The 20,732-nt window shown below is 40.3% G+C and overlaps 1 protein-coding gene across 4 annotated transcripts in view; it reads left to right on the forward strand.

Annotated features, from left to right (window-relative positions):
* Nucleotides 1–20,732, forward strand: part of DOCK4 (dedicator of cytokinesis 4) — a 471,927-nt gene that overhangs the window by 208,603 nt on the left and 242,592 nt on the right. For all 4 annotated transcript variants that reach the window (XM_060414757.1, XM_012176786.3, XM_027968612.2 and 1 more), the window contains 3 exons: nucleotides 5,873–6,021; nucleotides 10,399–10,483; nucleotides 17,193–17,344. In XM_060414757.1, coding sequence (XP_060270740.1) covers nucleotides 5,873–6,021; nucleotides 10,399–10,483; nucleotides 17,193–17,344 — 386 coding nt within the window. The remainder of the gene's footprint in view (nucleotides 1–5,872; nucleotides 6,022–10,398; nucleotides 10,484–17,192; nucleotides 17,345–20,732) is intronic.

Here is a 20,732-nt window from a genome sequence, read left to right on the forward strand (position 1 = left end):
GCCTGGTAGGCTGCAGTCTGTGGGGTCGCTAAGAGTTGGACACGACTGAGCAACTTCACTTTCACTTTTCAGTTTCATGCATTGGAGAGGGAAATGGCAACCCACTCCAGTGTTCTTACCTGGAGAATCTCAGGGACAGGGGAGCCTCGTGGGCTGCCGTCTCTGGGGTCGCACAGAGTTGGACACGACTGGAGTGACTTAGCAGCAGCATGGCTTTCCAGGTGGTGCTAGTGGTAAAGAACCTGCTTGCCAGTGCAGGAGACATAAAAGTTGCAGGTTCGATCCCTGGGTCAGAAAGATCCCCTGGAGGAGGGCGTTGCAATCCACTCCAGTATTCTTGCCTAAAGAATGCCATGGACAGAGGAGCCTGGCAGGCTACAGTTCATAGGGTCACAAACAGCTGAACACGACTGAAGCAACTTAGCATGCACACAAACACGTACCTATTTACATATTATACTTACTGAGAATCTTCTATGTTGCAAACCCTTTAAGAACTACTCTATATGTAGTATTTCACTTAAGCCTTACAACCACTCAAGGAAATAAAGACTATGATCATCCCTAGCTTACAAATGAAGAAAATGACAGTGAAGTACTTACTGGAGGCCAAACAGTTGAAAAATGACTGTGACTAAGCTGGGATTCACATGTAAATCTAGCATCCTCACTGAACCACTGTCTGTGGGGAATTGAGGGTGATGTTTGGGGAAAGATGAGTTTATTTCTTCTTTGATTTTCAAAGGAATTTAGAGAACAGCTTAGTCATTTGAAGGGATGTGCTCAACATACAAAGGTATACTTATCCTGACAACACTATTTGAAATAGCCTGTCAAAGAGAAGAATCCAAATTAGTGAGGGACATGGACAAAGAATGGCCATTTTTATTTTATGCTCCATAGAAAATGCAATAGAATATTTCACTGAGGCAAGAAAATCTTTAAAAGTCACTAATAAAAACTCATTTGATGTTGGATTTCTCTGACCATGGTCTCCTGGAGCTGGCGGCTTTAGGGCACACTACTAAAATCCACAAGATGATCTTAAATGAAACACGGCATCTAGGCTTTGCTGGGGTGCAGTAAATGCACTGTCAGTATAACTGAACTCGGGCTCTGGACTGGGAGAGTACGAAGGAAATGCAGATCTCCTTTTTAGATTTTAAAATGTTTCTTGGAAAGAATAAAATCCCAGTATTATTTCACTTAATATTGCACAACATTAAGATGAAAATTAAAACTATGTGAAATGTGCACATCACTGCATCCTAAATACCCACCATAAAAATAATGACAGTGTAAGTGTGAACCATTAATTGAGCTAAGACATGAGCACTTTCCCTTTTATGTAGCTGCTAGTGAGGATCAAAGTTGAATTCCTCTTGATTCTGTCTTATCTAGCTATTTTTACTTGCTTTTGAAGCTGCAAGCATCTATTTTGGGAACTACTTGATTGGCTTGAAAATCTACGTGTTGTAAGCTCTAAGAGTAACTTCCTCACCTCCTACCGTCCTGAGTGATGGAGATAAATGATTATTTCAAAGTTTCCTTGAATACTGGAATAATAGTTCTCTTAGGAACAAATATAAAATTTAACCTGGAGATACTAGATTTTTAACCTTGAGAATTTGGCTGACTTGGGTCTGTTGGACCTTTTGGTTTCTCTTTTCTTAATATGTTTTTGTTAAACGTTTTGGTTCAAGTTCATCATGCATAAGTGTCTCGGGGCACTGTCCATGGTCTTCCTTAACAGCTTTAAGGCTCCTAGTGTCTCCACTGGAAGGTGTTTGATGAGCTACTCATATGTTGTCAATGGTAACCAGTATATGAAATATACTTTATCTTAATGTAATGTAGAGCATTTAGCATTAAACACACACACACACACACACACACACACACACACGGTAGATGCTCAAGAAGTGCTATTTGCTTTTTTTCAGTACATTGGTCATGGTCTAAATAATGTCCTTTACAGTATCACTTAATAAAATAGCAGTAACAACAAAAACTTTAGGTGAAATACAGGTCTTCTTCTACCAAGTACCTTTGTGCAGGCCTTCAGCTGGGTATTGCACAGCTCTCTTCCTTGCAACTTTACCAGGTAGTTTTATTCTCAAATCTCATCAGATATAATCTATCTAGGGTCACATGCTAAGGAGGAAAACCTGGCTGTAAATTGTCTGCTGCTCCAAAATTTATATTATTTCCATTTTGAGGCAAATCAAAACTTGCTCATTCTCTACAACACTAAAATACTTATAGTTCACTTTTTGCAGATAAATGCTGCAGAAGTTTTCTGATATATTGTAAAAATGTTTATGTATTTTTCTATTTTAAGTGTTTAATATTGTATCCTGCCTCTTTCATCGAACATTAAATTAAAAGCATTTCTCATGTTTCCTGAAGAGTCTTCATAACTATCCATTTTTTAAAAATCTAGTTTTTAAAGAGGTATCATTTACTGACTAGCTATCAAAACAGTTATGTACTGTTTTCGTGCATTAGTGGGGAGGGTGCTGCAGTATGTCACTGTTTTGTCCACCCCTTTCTGAAAGGGAGAGCAGACCGATTGGTTTTTCTTTTTGTAAATCCGACTTCTTCTCAGCTCAGTGTGCTCTTGAACTTAAGTGCTAGAGGTGACATTATTAGGAAATCAAGGCCATCCCTCTGGACAACATCAGAACACCTTCCCTGAAAGCAAGACAGGTGCCCTTCACATGGTGGTGGTCATGTTAAGCAGGAGTTGGCTGTCTCCCTGCCACATGAGATTTGGCTTGCATTGTATCTTTATTAGGTAAGTAATTTCTTTGACTACTTGAGTGGACTCTTCCTTCTGCCCATAGAGTTCCTCAAGTTTTTTTTTTTTTTAGTATTAATTTTTAAATTAATTTTTAATTGAAGTATAGTTGATTTGCAGTGTGTTAGTTTTAGGTGAAGAGCAGAGTGATTCAGTATGTGTATATATATATATATATATATATGTATGTATGTATGTATGTGTCTATGTTTAGGTATGTATATATATGAAAGTGAAACTGCTAGCCTCTCAGTCATGTCCGGCTCTTTGCAACCCCTTGGACTATAGCCTGCCAAGCTCCTCTGTCCATGGAATTCTCCAGGCAAGAATACTGGAATGGGTTGCCATCCCCTTCTCCAGGGGATCTTCCTGACCCAGGAATGGAACCCAGGTGTCCCACATTGCAGGCAGATTCTTTACCATTTGACCCCATCAGGGATGTTTGTGTGTATGTGTGTGTATTATTTTTCAGATTATTTTCCATTATAGATTTTTGCAAGATACTAAATATGGTTTGTGCACTATACAGCTATAGTTCCCTATGCTATACAGTTCCCTTATTCTTTATCTGTTTTATATATAGTAGTATGTGTCTGCTATCCCCAAACTCCTAACTTATCCCCCCTTTCCCCTTTGATAACAGTGTTTGTTTTCTCTGTCTGTGTCTTTCTGTTTTATAAATAAGCTCATTTGTATCATTTTTTTAGATTCAATGTATGATTGATATCATATGATATTTGTCTTCATCTGGCTTCCTTCCCTTACTATGAAAATCCCTAGGTCCATTCTCCTCAAATTTTTCTTGATCTTCCCTGCTTATTCTCTTACATCTAAACAGAACGCACCTCTCAAGATTCCCTAAATCTCCTTTAAATCAAGGTGTTTCTTCCTTCATTCTCCAGCTGCTGGGACTACACAGGGCCATCTCAGCCACTGTGGTTGGATCTCACATCAGCTGAAAAACACAGGCATTGACCAGTGACTTACAGTAGTATTGCATTACAGCACCCCTGTAATGACTTGTATGGGAGTGTATAACATGAGGAAAGAGTGAGAGGTCGTAGAAGAACAGGCTCAAGAGAGTGTATAGGAGTTGAGAGCAAGATTACTTCTAGCTCAGAGGATCAGGGATGGTGTCATGGAGAGTGTTTCTTGCTCAACTGGCACATTGTCTAACCTACTCAGTTCCCCAAAACACTTGCAGTCACCAAGCATCAATGAAGCAGAAGATCCATCTCTACTTTTTATTTTCCTAAAGAATGTTATGACTAGACAGAATTTGATATTTTTGGCAGCTTACCTCTGTAGAGGACTTCTGATAAATGATAATCTCAACACTTCCATACCATTATTCATATCAGTTCAGTTCAGTCTCTCAGTCGTGTCCGACTCTTTGCGACCCCATGAATCGCAGCACCCCAGGCCTCCCTGTCCATCACCAAATCCTGAAGTTCACTCAGACTCGTGTCCATCGAGTCAGTGATGCCATCCAGCCATCTCACCCTCGGTCGTCTCCTTCTTCTTCTGCCCCCAATCCCTCCCAGCATCAGAGTCTTTTCCAATGAGCCAACTCTTTGCATGAGGTGGCCAAAGTACTGGAGTTTCAGCTTTGGCATCATTCCTTCCAAAGAAATCCCAGAGTTGATCTCCTTCAGAATGGACTGGTTGGATCTCCTTGCAATCCAAGGGACTCTCAAGAGTCTTCTCCAACACCACAGTTCAAAAGCATCAATTCATATAGCCTATTAATAATTTTCATAGAAAGTAAAAGCATAGTTTCTACATAAGAAAGATGAAGAGTTAATGAAAGGTGAAATACTTACCAAAGGCTTACCCTAAATATCTGTGGGTAAGAGACATACACCTAGATTTTGATAAAGATGCAGTATTTATAAGAGGATCTGGATTTAAGTTTATACGTTTATTCTGGATCAAAACTGTAATGATAACAGCACTAGTAACACCTGATACTAACATGGTATTTATTGTGGGTCAAACATCGTTCTCAGAGTTTTAATACACGAAGTCATCAATCTTCATAACAAGCCTATGAGATAGGTCTTATGATAGCCACTCTGCAGATAGGAAAACAAGCACCATGAGGTTGATACATTGCCACAGGTTTTTTAGCCAGTGAAGGGCAAAATTAGAATGCGGAGTGAGGTAGTTTGTGTTTCAAGTCTGTGCTCTTAATCACTGTCTTATCAGGCTCTCTTCACAAATGTTATGTCTAAGACGCTTCCGTGTGCGTGTTTCACAGATGACAAAAGCCATACTCAAAGCCTATAAAACTAGTTACGTGGCAAAACCAAGATTGGAAGCCAGGAGTTGAACCAATCTTCTTTCCCAATAAGGGTCCTCGCTTGATGAATTTCACAAGAGGTTAGCTTGAATTTACACGAAAATTTAATAAGTAAGAAAGAAAACATTTCTTTAAAGTCTAGATACTGGCCAGATGCTAGCAGTGAAAATTGGTCAATGAACGAGCATTAGAGTCCTCTATGTACCCAGCTTCTGACGGGAAACTGTAAAGCGTTAAGACCAACACACAAGGAGTAATTGAAAAACAAGATTTTCCTTTGAATTGGCTTTCATTGCATGCAGCCGTGGTTCAGAGAAGGGATAAAAGCATGTGAGCAAGAGCTCTCAGGCCCGATTTCCTGAGGCAGGGGGAAGTCAGTTGTAGCCTTGAAGGACAGTAGAATTGGATGGAGCTAAAGAAAGAGAGGGTTTGAGGTGGACAGGGAAGTAGAGAACGTAAAGCCAGAGATCGGGCCACGCTCAGGTGTGGAGACGTCATCAGGATCCTGTGACATGATGTGTGTCTTGGCGAGCCTGAGAAGTGAAGTGGGATTTGGATTCTTGGGCAGGAGAGCAGCATTGTGAAACAGGATGAAAGGATGCAGAGAAGTGAGTATGTTTCAGGACCTGAGGAGAGAGTTTGTTAATAAAAAAGTCTGTCTTCAGAGTGCCCAGCACATAGAGGGTAAACGGGTCTCGGTCTCACTCCTCTGTGGTTACCCCGTGTCTCAGTGTCTGACCGCTGAATCTCTGCATTTGCGTGTTTCCTAGAGAAATGAAGGTGATCTCTTCCACCGACTGTGGCATATCATGAATGAAATCCTGGATCTGCGGCGGCAGGTGTTGGTGGGGCACCTCACCCATGACCGGATGAAGGACGTGAAGCGTCACATCACCGCCCGCCTGGACTGGGGCAACGAGTGAGTACCCGCCACCGCAGGGACAAGCGCTGGTGGTGCGCACAAGGGCGTGACTGCAACAGGGTGTGAGGCACCGTGTGCTCGTACCTCTGGGAAACACCAGAGGAAGCTTTCCCCGTTTTCTCCTTTGAGGGGCTTGGTGCAGACTGTCACTGATGGAGCTGAGCACCACATCTTCTAGGGCTGGTCTGGGTCCCAGGATGTTGTCAGTTCTCTACTGCCCTGTGTGGTCTGACAGTGTGCACGTGTTCACGAAATACAAAACGTCACTGGGGTCAGTCAGATATATGACTTCCACTGAGAGTACTACTGCTGTGTGCTCAGTCCTGTCCGACTGTGCAACCCCACGGGCTGAAGCCCACCAGGCTTCCCTGTCCATGGACTTTTCCAGGCAAGAATACTGGAGTGGCTTGTCATTTCCTTCCCCACACTGAGAGTATATCTTGTTTCAAAAAGGCTTTTGGTTTGACATGTGTTTTTCTTTCTAAATATATCCCTCTTTTCTGTTGTGGTGATAGATTATTGATGTTATGTGGAGGGAGATACCTTCTGTTAAAAGTCTTAGGGACAGGTATCCTGGGTGGTGGTGGGGAAAGGGTGAGGGGTGGCTTTCCTTACTGCCCCGATTCTGCCTGTGCATATATGTTAGTGTCTTTTGAGGAGCTGCTTGGGAAAACTTGATAAAAAGCTGATCTTGACCCAGATTTGCCCTTAAAAGAAAAAAGACATAACTGACTAATCTAAAATACTAGCCAAGTACTTTAAATACTAAATCTAGTCATTTAAAGCAGTGATCAAGGCTGATATTGTGCTAAATATGAATGTTAGTATATGAATGAGAAATTAGAATAAGCCAACTTTGACTATGATGTTAGGCTTATGTGGGCTCAAGTATAAGGAAGATAAGTGGTCCCTCGGTATCCTATAAGGTCATGGCCTCCCTCTCTCCCCAAGTCCCCATTCACTGTTTGGACCTTCAGAGCATCTTCAGTTCAGTTCAGTTGCTCAGTTGTGTCCGACTCTTTGTGACCCCTTGAACTGTAGCAAGCCAGGCCTCCCTGTCCATCACCAACTCCTGGAGTTTACACAAACCCATGTCCATCAAGTCAGTGATGCCATCCAGCCATTTCATCCTCTGTCATCCCCTTCTCCTCCTGCCCCCAATCCCTCTCAGCATCAGAGTCTTTCCCAATAAGTCAACTCTTTGCATGAGGTGGCCAAAGTACTGGAGTTTCAGCTTTAGCATCAGTCCTTCCAAAGAAATCCCAGGGCTGATCTCCTTCAGAATGGACTGGTTGGATCTCCTTGCAGTCCAAGGGACTCTCAAGAGTCTTCTCCAACACCACAGTTCAAAAGCACCAATTCTTTAGCACTCAGCTTTCTTTATTGTCCAACTCTCACATCCATACATGACCACTGGAAAACCATAGCCTTGACTAGACGGACCTTTGTTGGCAAAGTAATGTCTCCTCTTTTGAATATGCTATCTAGGTTGGTCATAACTTTCCTTCCAAGGAGTAAGCATCTTTTAATTTCATGGCTGCAGTCACCATCTGCAGTGATTTTGAAGCCCCCCAAAATAAAGTCAGCCACTGTTTCCCCTGTTTCCCCATCTATTTGCCATGAAGTGATGGGACCAGAATCATGATGCCATGATTCAGTTTTCTGAATGTCGAGCTTTAAGCCAATTTTTTCACTCTCCACTTTCACTTTCATCAGCAGGCTCTTTAGTTCTTCCTCCCTTTCTGCCATAAGGATGGTGTCATCTGCATATCTGAGGTTATTGATATTTCTCCCAGCAATCTTGATTCCAGCTCTGCTTCATCCAGCCCAGCATTTCTCATGATATACTCTGCATAGAAGTTAAATAAGCAGGGTGACAATATACAGCCTTGACGTACTCCTTTTCCTATTTGGGACCAGTCGTTGTTCGATGTCCAGTTCTAACTGTTGCTTCCTGACCTGCATATGGCTTTCTCAAGAGGCAGGTCAGGTGGTCTGTTATTCCCATCTGTTTCAGAATTTTCCACAATTTATCGTGATTCACACAGTTTATTGTGATCCTGTGTGAATCAGATCATCTTAGAGCAACAGAAAAAAAAAAAAAAAAGCAGATAGGAAAGAAGAAGGCAGTAAAAGATACCATAGATGATTTTGCCTCTTACTGAATCTGGAAAAACCAATTTGCAATAAAGAGTAATGCTTCCTTTAAGTATAGGATGTCACTTTATCAGAAGGCAGTTCTGATTCCTGCTAAGACATATGGATGCGAGAGTTGGACTGTGAAGAAAGCTGAGTGCTGAAGAATTGATGCTTTTGAACTGTGGTGCTGGATAAGACTCTTGAGAGTCCCTTGGACTGCAAGGAGATCCAGCCAGTCCATTCTAAAGGAGATCAGCCCTGGGTGTTGTTTGGAAGGAATGATGCTAAAGCTGAAACTCCAATACTTTGTCCACCTCATGCAAAGACTTGGCTCATTGGAAAAGACTCTGATGCTGGGAGGGATTGGGGGCAGGAGGAAAAGGGGACGACAGAGGATGAAATGGCTGGATGGCATCACTGACTCGATGGATGTGAGTTTGAGTGAACTCTGGGAGATGGTGATGGACAGGGAGACCTGCCATGCTATGATTCATGGGGTCACAAAGGGTCGGACATGACTGAGCTATTGAACTGAACTGAACTGAAAACATATACTACAGGAATGAAGTATATAACACATTTTTAACCTCTATCTTGTCCAGAGTCCTTCTGTTATTTTGCTGAGTGAGCTGTGCCCTTCATCCTTTTATAGACAGTCAAGAGAGCAGCCCTAATTCATTAATCTCGGGGAGATTCATTGCTTGTGGGGAATCAAGGGCAGGGGTGAAATATAGCAAGACACTGAACTCGAAACTCTCCTCTTTTAAGATGTGAGGCGAATTCCTGAGCCCTCCTTGACTTTAGTTTCTTCGCTTGTCGCTTGTCAAAGGAGTAAGTTGAGCCAAAAGAGATCTAAGGCCCCATCCACTCCAGACCAATGTGATTCACAGCATGGAGTGCTTCCTGAGAGATGGGATATGCCAGCCATATGCAGGGAGCCTCTGGTCTCACTGTGTGTGATGGGGTGGCCCTTTGAGGGGTAGATCTGAAGACTGTTTGACCACGACCTAGGCTGCCCATCTTTCATGTTTTGAATGTTTTTCAATGTTTTTCCTTTTTGTTTTGAAAAAAAAAACTTGGTTCTCTGAATCATGTTGGCCCTTAGTCATCATGCTGATCCTCCTTTAAAAGACTAGTTTGTAAATAGGAAGAAAGTTGGATGAAGTTAGCTTATCAAAAATAGCTTAGAAATATAGAGCAGGCAAGAAGATGATACTTTTTCAGTTTTAGGAAGGAAGATAATGACATACGGAAGGGAAAAGAGGGAAAAACATTAATTATGACTGAATCATGGCTCAGTTTTGACTCATGTAAGTTCCAGCTTATGCTTTGGGCACTTCTATGGCTAATTTATGGTAAGTTGGTAAAACATGGATGTATGAAAATGAGCAATATAATTTATTTAGATCATCCTCAAATTCATGAATTTTCAGAGGTCTGATTTTGCTTTCTTTGAGTTTGACAACTTATTTAAAATGTCTTACAGTTTACAGATTGTGCATTTACTGTTTTCCTTTAAATATAGTTTTCTTACTGAGAGGGAGAAACAAAAGTGGAGAAAGCTTGGGAGGAGGAGGAGATAGTCATCTCATTCCCTATCAAGGCCATCAGAAGAAGTGTTCTTGCCTGAAAGCCTCAAACAGAGTCACAGCAACAGCAGCTTCCCCATTCTCCATAGAGCCCTGTGCTGTCCTTTGACTTTCCTGTGATGATGATAGTGGAGGGAGAATCAATTCATTCTTCCTTCCTGATGTCCCAGTGCAGTTCAGTGACTGTGTTAACATAAAACCAACCCCTGGTGCCAGGTCAAATCCTCAGGGCCAGGCTTCCCTCTCCTTAACTCTGTGTTCTAGAACAAAATTATGTCTATGTCTAGTTTCCAGGCCAGCACAATGAGGAAGGTTTCTGTGGTAATAGTTTGTAGGGTGCTAAAGGCTCCCCACTTGGTAGAACCAAGGCCCCCAGTGGCCAAAGTGCAGCACCAAGAAGGCCGGCCCATCCCCACCCCATCCCTGTTTCCTTGCCTTTGTAATCTCCTGTTCCTCAAGTTATACCCAGTGTTCAGCCTGCTTGCTTAGTCCAAGCACAGTAAAAGGTTACTATAAGGTAAAAAGTTTGGGTGAGAGAAGCACAAAGGGTGATGGATTGAATTTTTTTGAGAGTGATACAGTAATTATTTTAAATATATTCTGTTGAGCTGACTTTCCTTCCAAACATTTGCAATTTGTTCTCTAGACAACTGGGACTGGACCTGGTGCCTAGGAAAGAGTATGCGATGGTGGATCCAGAGGACATCAGCATTACTGAGCTCTACCGATTGGTAGGTATAGGAACCTGTGGCTCACAGTCTCACTGCTAATTTTGTGGTTTCCATGACACTTTTCATTCTTGCTTGATTTTGTAAGAACAGGATGTTCCAGGTTTAATTTGGAGCAAGGAAAGAGAATTGAGAGCTGAGGTGACCCTGCCCCAAGTACAAAATTGAGATAATTTACCCGTCTCAGAATTACCTGACGTTCCTACTGAGCCCTCAACTCCCAGACCCTAGGAAGTAAAGCCGGAGAAGTTTTAAGTTCTTTTCCTAAATCTTTGTACTTTGCCTGGACTAGTGAAATGCTTACAAGTTGTGTATTTATCTGTAGTACATCAAGACGTTTTGACTAATGGTTTCCAGTTAGTGCTCATCAGCATGTTAACTCCCTTCCCTTCCATCTTATCACTACATGCACAGACTCCTGAAAGTGTCTCCTCGGTCTCCAAATGCTGGTCTTAGCCCCCATCTCTCCGAGACCGTTTCTAAGTACTGAAGCTTATTAATAATCATAAGATATTTGGTCATATCGCCCACCATGACATCACCCATGATTTGAATTTTTTACCTAGGTACATGATAGGTTACAGTCTAGTTATTTACTTGGCATCTAGGTTCCCTGAATGATCCATCTGTCTTGTATTTTGCCTCATAGTCTTAGTATTTGTATAAAGTTTACCTAATCTTGTGTTATTCCCTGGTGGTGTGATGTTTCAGTTTCATCTTTCACTCTTGCAACCCCAGACTCTGTAGTCTGCCAGGGGTGCCCTGTCCATGGGATTTCCCAGGTAAGAATACTGGAATGGGTTGCTATTTCCTCTCTACGGGTCTTCCTGACCCAGAGATCAGACCTGGATCTTATTCATTGCAGATGGGTTTTTTACCAACTGGGCCACCAGGGAAGTCCCTGTTATTCACTAAGCTCTTTTAAAACCTCAAATCCAAGAAAAATGTGGCTGGAAAGACATTCAGTCATCACCCCAGGTGTAATTTTGCTTTGCTCTAGTTACTGCTCTATCTTTCCATAATGTCCCAAGGAGGAATGGCTGTGGTCAACACTGGATTCCTTTTTTGGAAGATCCTGCCTCTTTGGAGGTAACTACATTCTTCATAGAATCTCAGATTATTCTTGACCTGAAATTATCTGAAAAACATGAGGAAAAAATCATTCGTAAATCCAACATGCATAAGTCTGATTTTTCCTTTGTCATCAATCTGTTCAGATTATTTAACACTCATTATGTCAGTTGGAATAAATTCTTTTTCTGTGAAGAATTTCCTTTACATTGAGCTTCTTGAGAGTGGTGTTTCATGCTGTATCCCTCTGTGACATTAGTGCTAAGTGGAGTGTCAAGCGCAGAGCAAAGACACAGTTAAAGAGTGGTTGGAGGGAGGAGGGCAGAGGTGATTAAAAGTAAAGTTTAAAGTGATCACTAACTCTTAGCTTATGTGTATGTATATATATATGTATATATGGCAAAATCACTAGAATTTGTCAGATACATCCTCTAATGGAATATTTATATTGTAGTTTATTTAACTATTGGGCATCAAATTTTGTCTCTCACTTTTGTTTAATTTCTCAGTCAGTCTGAAGTTTCTTCAGAGTGAGCGCCATGTCTTATCTCCCTTTGTTACGTCTGAAATCATCTCTTACAGTGCTTTGCACTCAATAAGCAATCACTTGATGGTTTTGAAGTCATTATGATATTATTAGAAGACCATGGCTGTAGATCAAGAAAGCTAGATTTGAATTTCATCTCTTCCTTCTACCAGCTCTCTGATCTTGGACTTATTGCTCAATGTTTCAGCACTTCAGTTTCTTCGTCTATTAAATGGAGAAATCATTCTTATCATGTTTGTTTGGGAGATTAAATAAGACATGCATGTGAAATGCCTTTCCTTGGCAGATAACATTTACAAAACACCTAAGCATTCAGTCAGTCTTCATTCTTTTCTCATCTTTATTTCATCCTTGTAAGAGAGGCATGGTGGCAAGAATAATTATTACCTTACATGCTGTGTCTTTGGGGCTTCCCTGGTAGCTCAGCTGGTAAAGAACCCACTTGTAGTGCAGGAGACCCCAGTTCGATTCCTGAGTTGGGAAGATCCACTGGAGAAGGGATAGGCTACCCACTCCAGTATTCTTGGGCTTCTCTGGTGGCTCAGCTAGTAAAGAATCAGCCTGCAACGCAGGAGACTGGGTTTGATCCCTGGATTGGGAAGATCCCCTGGAGAAGAGAATTCTATGGACTGTATAGGCTGTGGGGTCACAAAGAGTCAGACACGACTGGGTGAATTTCACTATGCTACCTCTTAAAATTAGATTTGACTGTGTTCAATGAAATAAATAACAGAAGCTTGGACATGATAGAAATTTATTTCTCTTTGATAGTACAGAAGCCCAGGCAGCAGGTCTTGGGCTTATTTGTGGATTCATTATGTCAGAAGCGAAATAAGGATCCTTTATCCAGGATACTTCACAGTACAACATGGTTGCAAGAACTCTAGCCATTACATTGCTCTCCAACAGTAGGAAGGAGGGTGATTTCTTTCAGTTGACTCAGCTACTTTAATGAGCCCTTTTGGAAACGCCACACAATACTTGCCCTTGTATTTCTTTGGGTAGGGCATTGTCACATCCCCATATTTAGCTAGGGATGTCAGATATTTGATAAGCAACTAACAGTATCAAAAATATATTTTATTTTCCCAAGTTTGATTTTGTATGCATGTAATTTTATCTATCTGCCTTTTACTTAATGTCGTCTATAGGATGAGAAGTTTATTTCATCTCTTTGGACATTCCAATTTGTTGTAGCTGCTAGGAGTGTTATGTTGATAGAATTCTGGGGTCTCATCTGGGCTGTGATGACTGTATTTTTTTGTATTTTATATTTCAGAACTTAGTCCATAGTCTTCATTTGTGAAAAACATTGTGATTTTAAATGAAATTGGGATTCTCCCCCTCCTTTGCATTTTACTGTTTCTAAAGTAAAGACAATACTCCAGGAAACCTCAAATGATTATAAACTTCAAAAGGACATGTTTTTTCTTTAAGGCAGCTTCAAGTTCCTGTTTATGTCCTGGCGCAGCAGTAATCAGGTTGTCTGTAGCACTGGCCCTTTTCTTTATGCAATGTAAACATGACTGACTGTGCTGACTTCACTGAGGAGAGCTGGCAGGCACCATCACCAAATCCCTTGTGGCTGGGGGTGGGGGTGGTGATTTATTGTCACTCATGCATCAAGGATCCTGTCATGGAGATAAAGTGCCCCAACACAGGACGTTGGATTAATTGTGCTGCGTCTCTTCTTTTGCTGTGTCTTTGCCATGTCGTACTTGAACACAGGTGTTTGCATCTTACTAACTCCATATTGCATCATTAGAAAAAAAAAGAAAGGCTTGTTTTCGGTTTTTGATAGCCCTGTTAGCAGATCTTTCTCACCTAATTGTGTTCATCTAAGCAGCAAAATATGCTAAACCTCACGGTGTTAACATATGTCCACTTGGTTTACTGCCAATGGCCAGAGCTTGATCCTTTGGGAATTAAAGAGGACCTTATTGGCTGGATTCTCTAGTTAATTTGTGCATAAGGAGAGTCTTTTTAGGAAACTTTCTTGGTTTTTATAAGATCACATTAGCAGCTTGCTGTGTGATCCTTAGTGGGTAGGCCAGTAGTTATCGAACATAGAACAGGGTACATTTGGCAATGTCTGTAGACAAGTTTTGATTGTCACAATTGGGGATGGTGTGGAGTAGGGGGTCAGGAGAGGTGCTACTGGCGTCTGGTGGGTACATGCCAGAAGATGGTAAAGATCCCACAAAGCTCTCACGACACAGAGAGAACCAGCCCCAATTAGCAGTAGTGCTGAAGGTGAGAACCCTGGTATATACAGACAGTTCACCTAGTAATTGATGCACTGGTGAGGATTAAAAATTTGTATCACTTTATTAAATCTTTGGAATACATCTCTTTCTTTCCCCAGTCAAAGGTCTAGTTAAAATGTAAGTACATTTAGAGTAACTGCTAAGTGCCTTTGTAACTGTAAATTATTTGAGATAAATTTGTCTGTTTCAGAGATAGATTTTTGTCTGTGTGTTATAACTATCAAATCATAGCTCTTGAAGTATGGGCTTGCCTTTCTCATTTTGCTGTTGTAATAATATCTTCACGGAGATATTTTTAGCAGTTCCCCAAAGTAGTAAATTACCAAAAGATAAACAAGTCCTTATAACCCATTCAAGTTCAAATCCATCTCAGGCTTGGAAACATTATAGGTGAGGGAAGAGAGGTGATTTCAGAGACCAAATGTTTCAAGGCAGTAATTATACAAAAGGTGTAACAATACATTTTTTGATCTGCTAGGATTTGCGTCTCGTTTGGTGTCATCTCAATCAGTGATTCTCAGCCCTCACTGCACATTAGAATCACCTGGGGAGCTTTTAAAACTTCTCCTCTCTGGACCCCCACCCCCTGGAAATTCTAATTTAATTGTTCTGGGATAGGACCTGGACATAAGTATTTTTTAAAAGCTCTCTTGGTGATTCTAAAGTGCAGCTAAGGTTGAAAACCACTGATCTAGATATATTGGATTCTCTGCATGAGTAAGGGAGCTAATTCTTCTGTTCAGTGTTTAGTGAATGTCATGATGGATGCTGGGAACTTTGCACTGTTGGAAGTAAAGACCAGACATATCCTAGTTCTTATATCTGTTCTTCCAGCTCTAACCTTTAGCAGTTACTCATTTCTTCATAGAAGTTTGTGCTTTTAAGTAAATCAGTAAATAAATTAGCAATTTCAGAAAATAAAAGCTACTTGAGAAACTATAAAGAGATGTAGTTTTATGAATGTATGATGCTTCCTTTGCCCTGTTATAAAGAATTTTTAAAGTACAAAATAGAGCAACCATCATAGAAAAAAGAATTATGCTCTTTTTCTCTCCAGGAAGCCTTTTCTGGTAATTATGGCCAACACATACCACAATGTTGACGTCCACTTTAAAAGAAAATGCACTTACTCCTCACTTTTACAGAGGCGTGTTCTGTGTACCTGTTGAGTATACAACAATTATAGATATATTTAGCTAATTGCATTTTTTAAAGCTATTTACTTTTCAAGTGGTTCATATTAAATGATAAAAGCATGAAAAAAATTCTGGTGATTTTATGTTGTTGCATTTATAACTGTAAATGTAAATAGCATTTTTTGCATTCAAATCTTGGTCAGTTAGTCGTTAGTTTTTGAACTATACTTAGAAATATTAAAAGGTGGCTGAGGTAGACATAGAGTTTTGTACCTTAACTTCAAGCAAACATATGACTTCTTTGGAGTTAAGCACCAAGCTTTTTCTTTCCTTCTTTCTTTCTCTCTATCTTCCTTCCTTTCAATTGTCAAGTGATCCACAAGAAGTGCCCTCTTTAGTAGCCCGTTGTGAAAGCAGTAATCGTCCCAGTCTTAGCACCTGTTCTGCTAGTACACTGCCTTTCTATATGTTTTCCCTGTGCTCTCACCCTGGGCCAGTTCTGCTCAGTGTGGTCCAAGAACTGGCTGAATCATGAACTGTTTGTAACTGATCCAAGTAGAAAAATGGTGAGTAAATGTACAGAAGCCTTTATGACGTTTTGACATTGCCATGACATTTTGATTGTATTTTATGAAAATACCAACCTGCAGTAGATTAGAGGGGAAAACAGCCTGGTCCTTGACTGCAGGTAATTTGAGAAGCACTGTCTAGATGGTTCATAATTCTTTCTCGCCCTTTAGCTCTTAGTTAAAGTGTTACTTTCCCAAGATGCCTTTTCTGACTGCTCAGACACGAGTCAGATCCTCCATTCATCATAGCTGCAGTTTTCTATCTGCTTGTGGGACAGTTTTGTTGATAGCTGTTCCCCCTAGTAGAAAAGCTCCACAAAGGCATAGGCTATTTCTGTGTTTACCCATTATTGCATTTCCAGTGCTGGGCATGTTATAGACACATAACAAATATGCTAATAAATGATCATTTCCATGTTCTCACCCCTGGAACCCTGGGTGATTCCTTTCCTTCCTTAGCATGTGGGAACTCTTACTTCTGGTCCCACCTCTCACGTGTAGCCCAGGCTAGCTGTATTAAAAGAGAAACTAGAGATGGACACAGAGACTATTCCTGCCTTTAGACACTCACTGAGTTTTGTAGGTCTCCCTGTATCTCCACATCAGGTTAGAAGCATTTTCTTGTTCTAATGATTGAATATCATTTACCACTGCCTATCTTGGAAAACTACCAAAACTTTAGTATAATTTAAAAGAACTTTTAATTATGAGAAAAGTGGAATCATAGCTACATTGTTTAGCTCCCATCAGTGAAATGATCAGTTAGATTTTTAATTTAGCTTGATGTTTTAAAAGATGACCAACAATTTGTTCTCACCCTGGGAGTTGACAAGGGACCAGTAGAATCCTTTGCATGTCACGCTGTCTGTGAGTTGGTATCATTTTAATGTTAATAATTAAGAAACAAATCTTCTTAAAGCAGGATTCTTGATGGTCTACAGACTTCAGTAGAAGTTGAAAGAAAATTTGGAATTTAACATCCAACTGGATACCAAATTCACAGCCAAAAAAAAAAAAAAAAAAGCACAGGACATTACGATCACACCATAGATAACTAGTTGGTTGGGTTCCATTGCTTCCCTCGGTCCACGCTGATCTTGTTTTTTGGTGGATGTCATACAGATGGAGCATCGACATCGGAAGAAAGATACCCCAGTGCAGGCCAGCAGTCACCACCTCTTTGTGCAGATGAAGAGTCTCATGTGTTCCAACCTGGGAGAGGAGCTTGAGGTCATCTTTTCACTGTTTGACAGTAAAGAGAATCGGCCGATCAGGTAAATGCATGTGGAGGTATGACTTGAATTTCTTAATGGTGGAGTGGTGGATGTTTGCAACTGGCAGACTTTGGGATATGTGACCTTGTACACTTTTACTCTATCAGCCTATTTTCTCATCTTTAGAACTTTATGAATTTCTAAGCTGCCTACCTTCTGGAGGTTTCCCTGAAAATTAAATGAGATGAGGCATGAAAAGGTTTGTTTGGGAAAGACTCAAAAAGACCATAGAACCATAATTATTATTAAATGAAAATATGTCATTGATAGCAGTTCTGTTATTTGTTTGAGTTGTTTTGTGTTGATAATGCAAAGAAGACATACTGTCTCTAAACCCTGAAGTTCATTTGCATCTCAAGGTCAATACATTGTATTTTTCAAATTTTCAGTAAACAGTTAAATTATTCTTACCCTGTTCACATCAGATGATATTGAGGAAAAACTAAATACATGGAAACCTTCCCATTAGAGTTTCAGAGGTAGGAAATAATAAACAGTTTTCACATTTTTTTCTTTCTCTGTCTTACCTGTTCTAGTTCTCTTATGGCGAGTTTTCAATATTTAAGAAAAACTTACAATGGATGTTTTGGTTGTTATCCGGAAGTCTCAACCTTTTTTGAGACTTCTTTATGTGTAAAAATTTTTTAATCTTAAAGTTGAGCACAATCCACACCATCTTTTACATGAAAAAATTTTAATTTGACATTAGAATTAAAATTATACCACAAATCACACATAATGATCCAACTGTACCCCACTTTAAAAAATAATGCTTACTAAAATAAGTGTTGACAGTTTTAGGCAACAATGAGCTGCGTATTATTTTATAAACACAAACTAAGCCTGGAGTATTTCTTTTCTGGTAAAAAGAAAATCTTTTTTTAAGGAAATCTGTGTGAAGTTTATTTTTAATGCATTTATAGCCATAAAGTATTTGAATTAGCTTATATGTTACTCATTGCCTGCTAGAAAGTATACTTTCTACTTCCTAACAGTGAACTGTGTCCATATAGTTTAAAGGGGTTGGTTTATACCGCAAGTGCAAGATTTATGAGCTGTGGAAGTAATGATGGGAATACAGTTTCAAATCTACTTTATACACTGTTGTAGGAAATGAGTCAGTGAGTTAAAAAACCCTTTTCCCTTCCCAAATCAACACCACTAAAAAGGGAAGATAAAGGCCTGAAAAAAGGATCCACGTTACAGGTTAGCACTGATTTTAGAGGTGTGAAAGATTCCTTAGAGATAATACCTGCTTACACATCGGAGTGTATTAGAAAGCTTGGTTTCCAGGTAGTGTAATTTAACCAATGGCTTCATAACATTGTCTGTGTCCTGTATGGTCTCTAAAATATTTAATGAACTGTATGGAATGTAAAATGGAGAAAGGAGATCACGCTTCTGCTCATTCCTGTTCAGCTAAAGTTTTTGAGGAATGCACATTCCCCTTTGCTAGTAATTTTCAAATGGCATTGACAGAAGATTAATATTAGCTTGTCTTTCAGTTTTGTCTTGTTATAAACATTTTGAGATTTTCTGAAACATTCCTTCAGGCTTTGATTGACAGAATTCCTCCTCCTTTATTCCTGTTTACTTGGTGAAAGTAGGAAAAAAACCTGGATGCAGAATTTCCAAAATACTGTTTCAGTGGTTCCTAGGTTCCGCCCAGGAGCTGGGCCTGTGATGTGATTGGGCTATGTTTGTGCCTGACTCCCTCCTCCACCCTCCAGGCTTCCTTTCTCTCCATCTTACCCCTTCCTCCTTTACCCCTCCCCTCCTGCTTCCTCTCTCTCTCTAGTCTCCATTTTCCTCCATGAGACACCGGATATAGAATAACCCTAGGAGAAATCAAGCCTGAATCTCTCTCCCCTGCTTCCACTTGATGAGTTTGGCCATGGGCTCTCAGCTCCCAAACTCATCTCTGTGAAGTTGACTGACAAAAGAATGAGGAAGAATGAAAATACATAATTACTAGGTGTTTGGAAGGATTTCAGATTTCTTTTCTTAACTTTCTGAGGTTTCAAATGGTGGTGATTATTCTTTTAGGGAGTGTTCAAAACCTTGCTATGAGTAGCTTGGATTCATACTTACTTTTGAAGAGACCTTGGGATGCACAGATCTGAGGACAGGCTTGATTCTTGTCTCTGCAGTTGAATGCTGCTGCTCTGACCCTTTAACTTAACCTCTGTCTAGTTCCTCATCTTGAAACTGGTGACAAGTCTTGTTTCCTTCATTGCTTCTGGCAGAGCTGAGCATTGCAAATTGTTGCATCTTCTCAGAAAAAGGTAGTGTAAAGCCAAAATGTGATATTTGAGGCATTGTTGTATTTCTTCTTATACCCAACAGGGAATTCAGTGTGAGATGTGTGGGTTATTTTTTTCTCATTAGCAGTGTTTCTCCTCTCAGTATAACAGTATTTTTTTTTTGTTTCTTGATTTGCGTACATACAGAGATTATGACTGCTTCTCACCTCCTTGAGTCACATTTGCAGGTTTTCCACGTGGCAGGCTGTCAGGCAAACTCTCCAGTGTGCTCTGGCATGTAATCTTAGAAACAAGGAGGTAAATAACATCACTATCACCTGTAACAGATGAGGTTTAGAGAGAGAAACTAATGGCTGTGTGAGTATTTTAAGGTCAACTCATATTTTTTTTTAAAGCTTCTTACTTTCAAAAATTTCGGATGTATTCAAAAGTAGAATAGTGTCATAAAGCTTCACAGACCAGTGACGACAGTGATCGACTCAGCGCTGATCTTGTTTCAGCCGCGTATCTTTCCAGTCCTCCTCTTTGCTCCCAGCTTATACGGAGGCAAATCCCTGAGATCAAATTTTCATATGTAAATATTTCAGGGTACACCTATCTGAAAAAAAAAAAAAAGAAAAAAACTCTAAAAAAATTCTTGTTCAGTCACTAAGTCATATCTGACTCTTTGCAACCTCATTGACTGCAGCACACCAGGCTTCACTGTCTTTCCCTGCCACCCTCCCAAATAAATATTCCCTTAACATTATCAAATATCTGTTTTTGGTCAGTATTCTGTTCTGCTATTGACCGGTGCTTATTGTTTTACAGATTCTAAATAAGGAGTTTGTAATTCATGAGACCCAAATAAAGTCCACCCATTGCATGGCTGATAAGTTCACGGGTCACCTTTCATATGTAGTTTCCCTTTCCCTCTCTCTCTTTTAAATTCCTTGTCATTTATTTGCTGAAGAGACTGGATCATGATTTTCCTTTCTTTTTCAGCATTTGAAATCCAATCCAAACAATGAAATTTAGTAGGCAAAAGATGATATAATTCAGGGAATGCTGCTGCTGCTGCTGCTAAGTTGCTTCAGTTGTGTCTGACTCTGTGCGACCCCATAGATGGCAGTCCACCAGGCTCC

This window comes from Ovis aries, chromosome 4 (genome assembly GCF_016772045.2).
Source record: "Ovis aries strain OAR_USU_Benz2616 breed Rambouillet chromosome 4, ARS-UI_Ramb_v3.0, whole genome shotgun sequence".
NCBI lineage: Eukaryota > Metazoa > Chordata > Mammalia > Artiodactyla > Bovidae > Ovis > Ovis aries.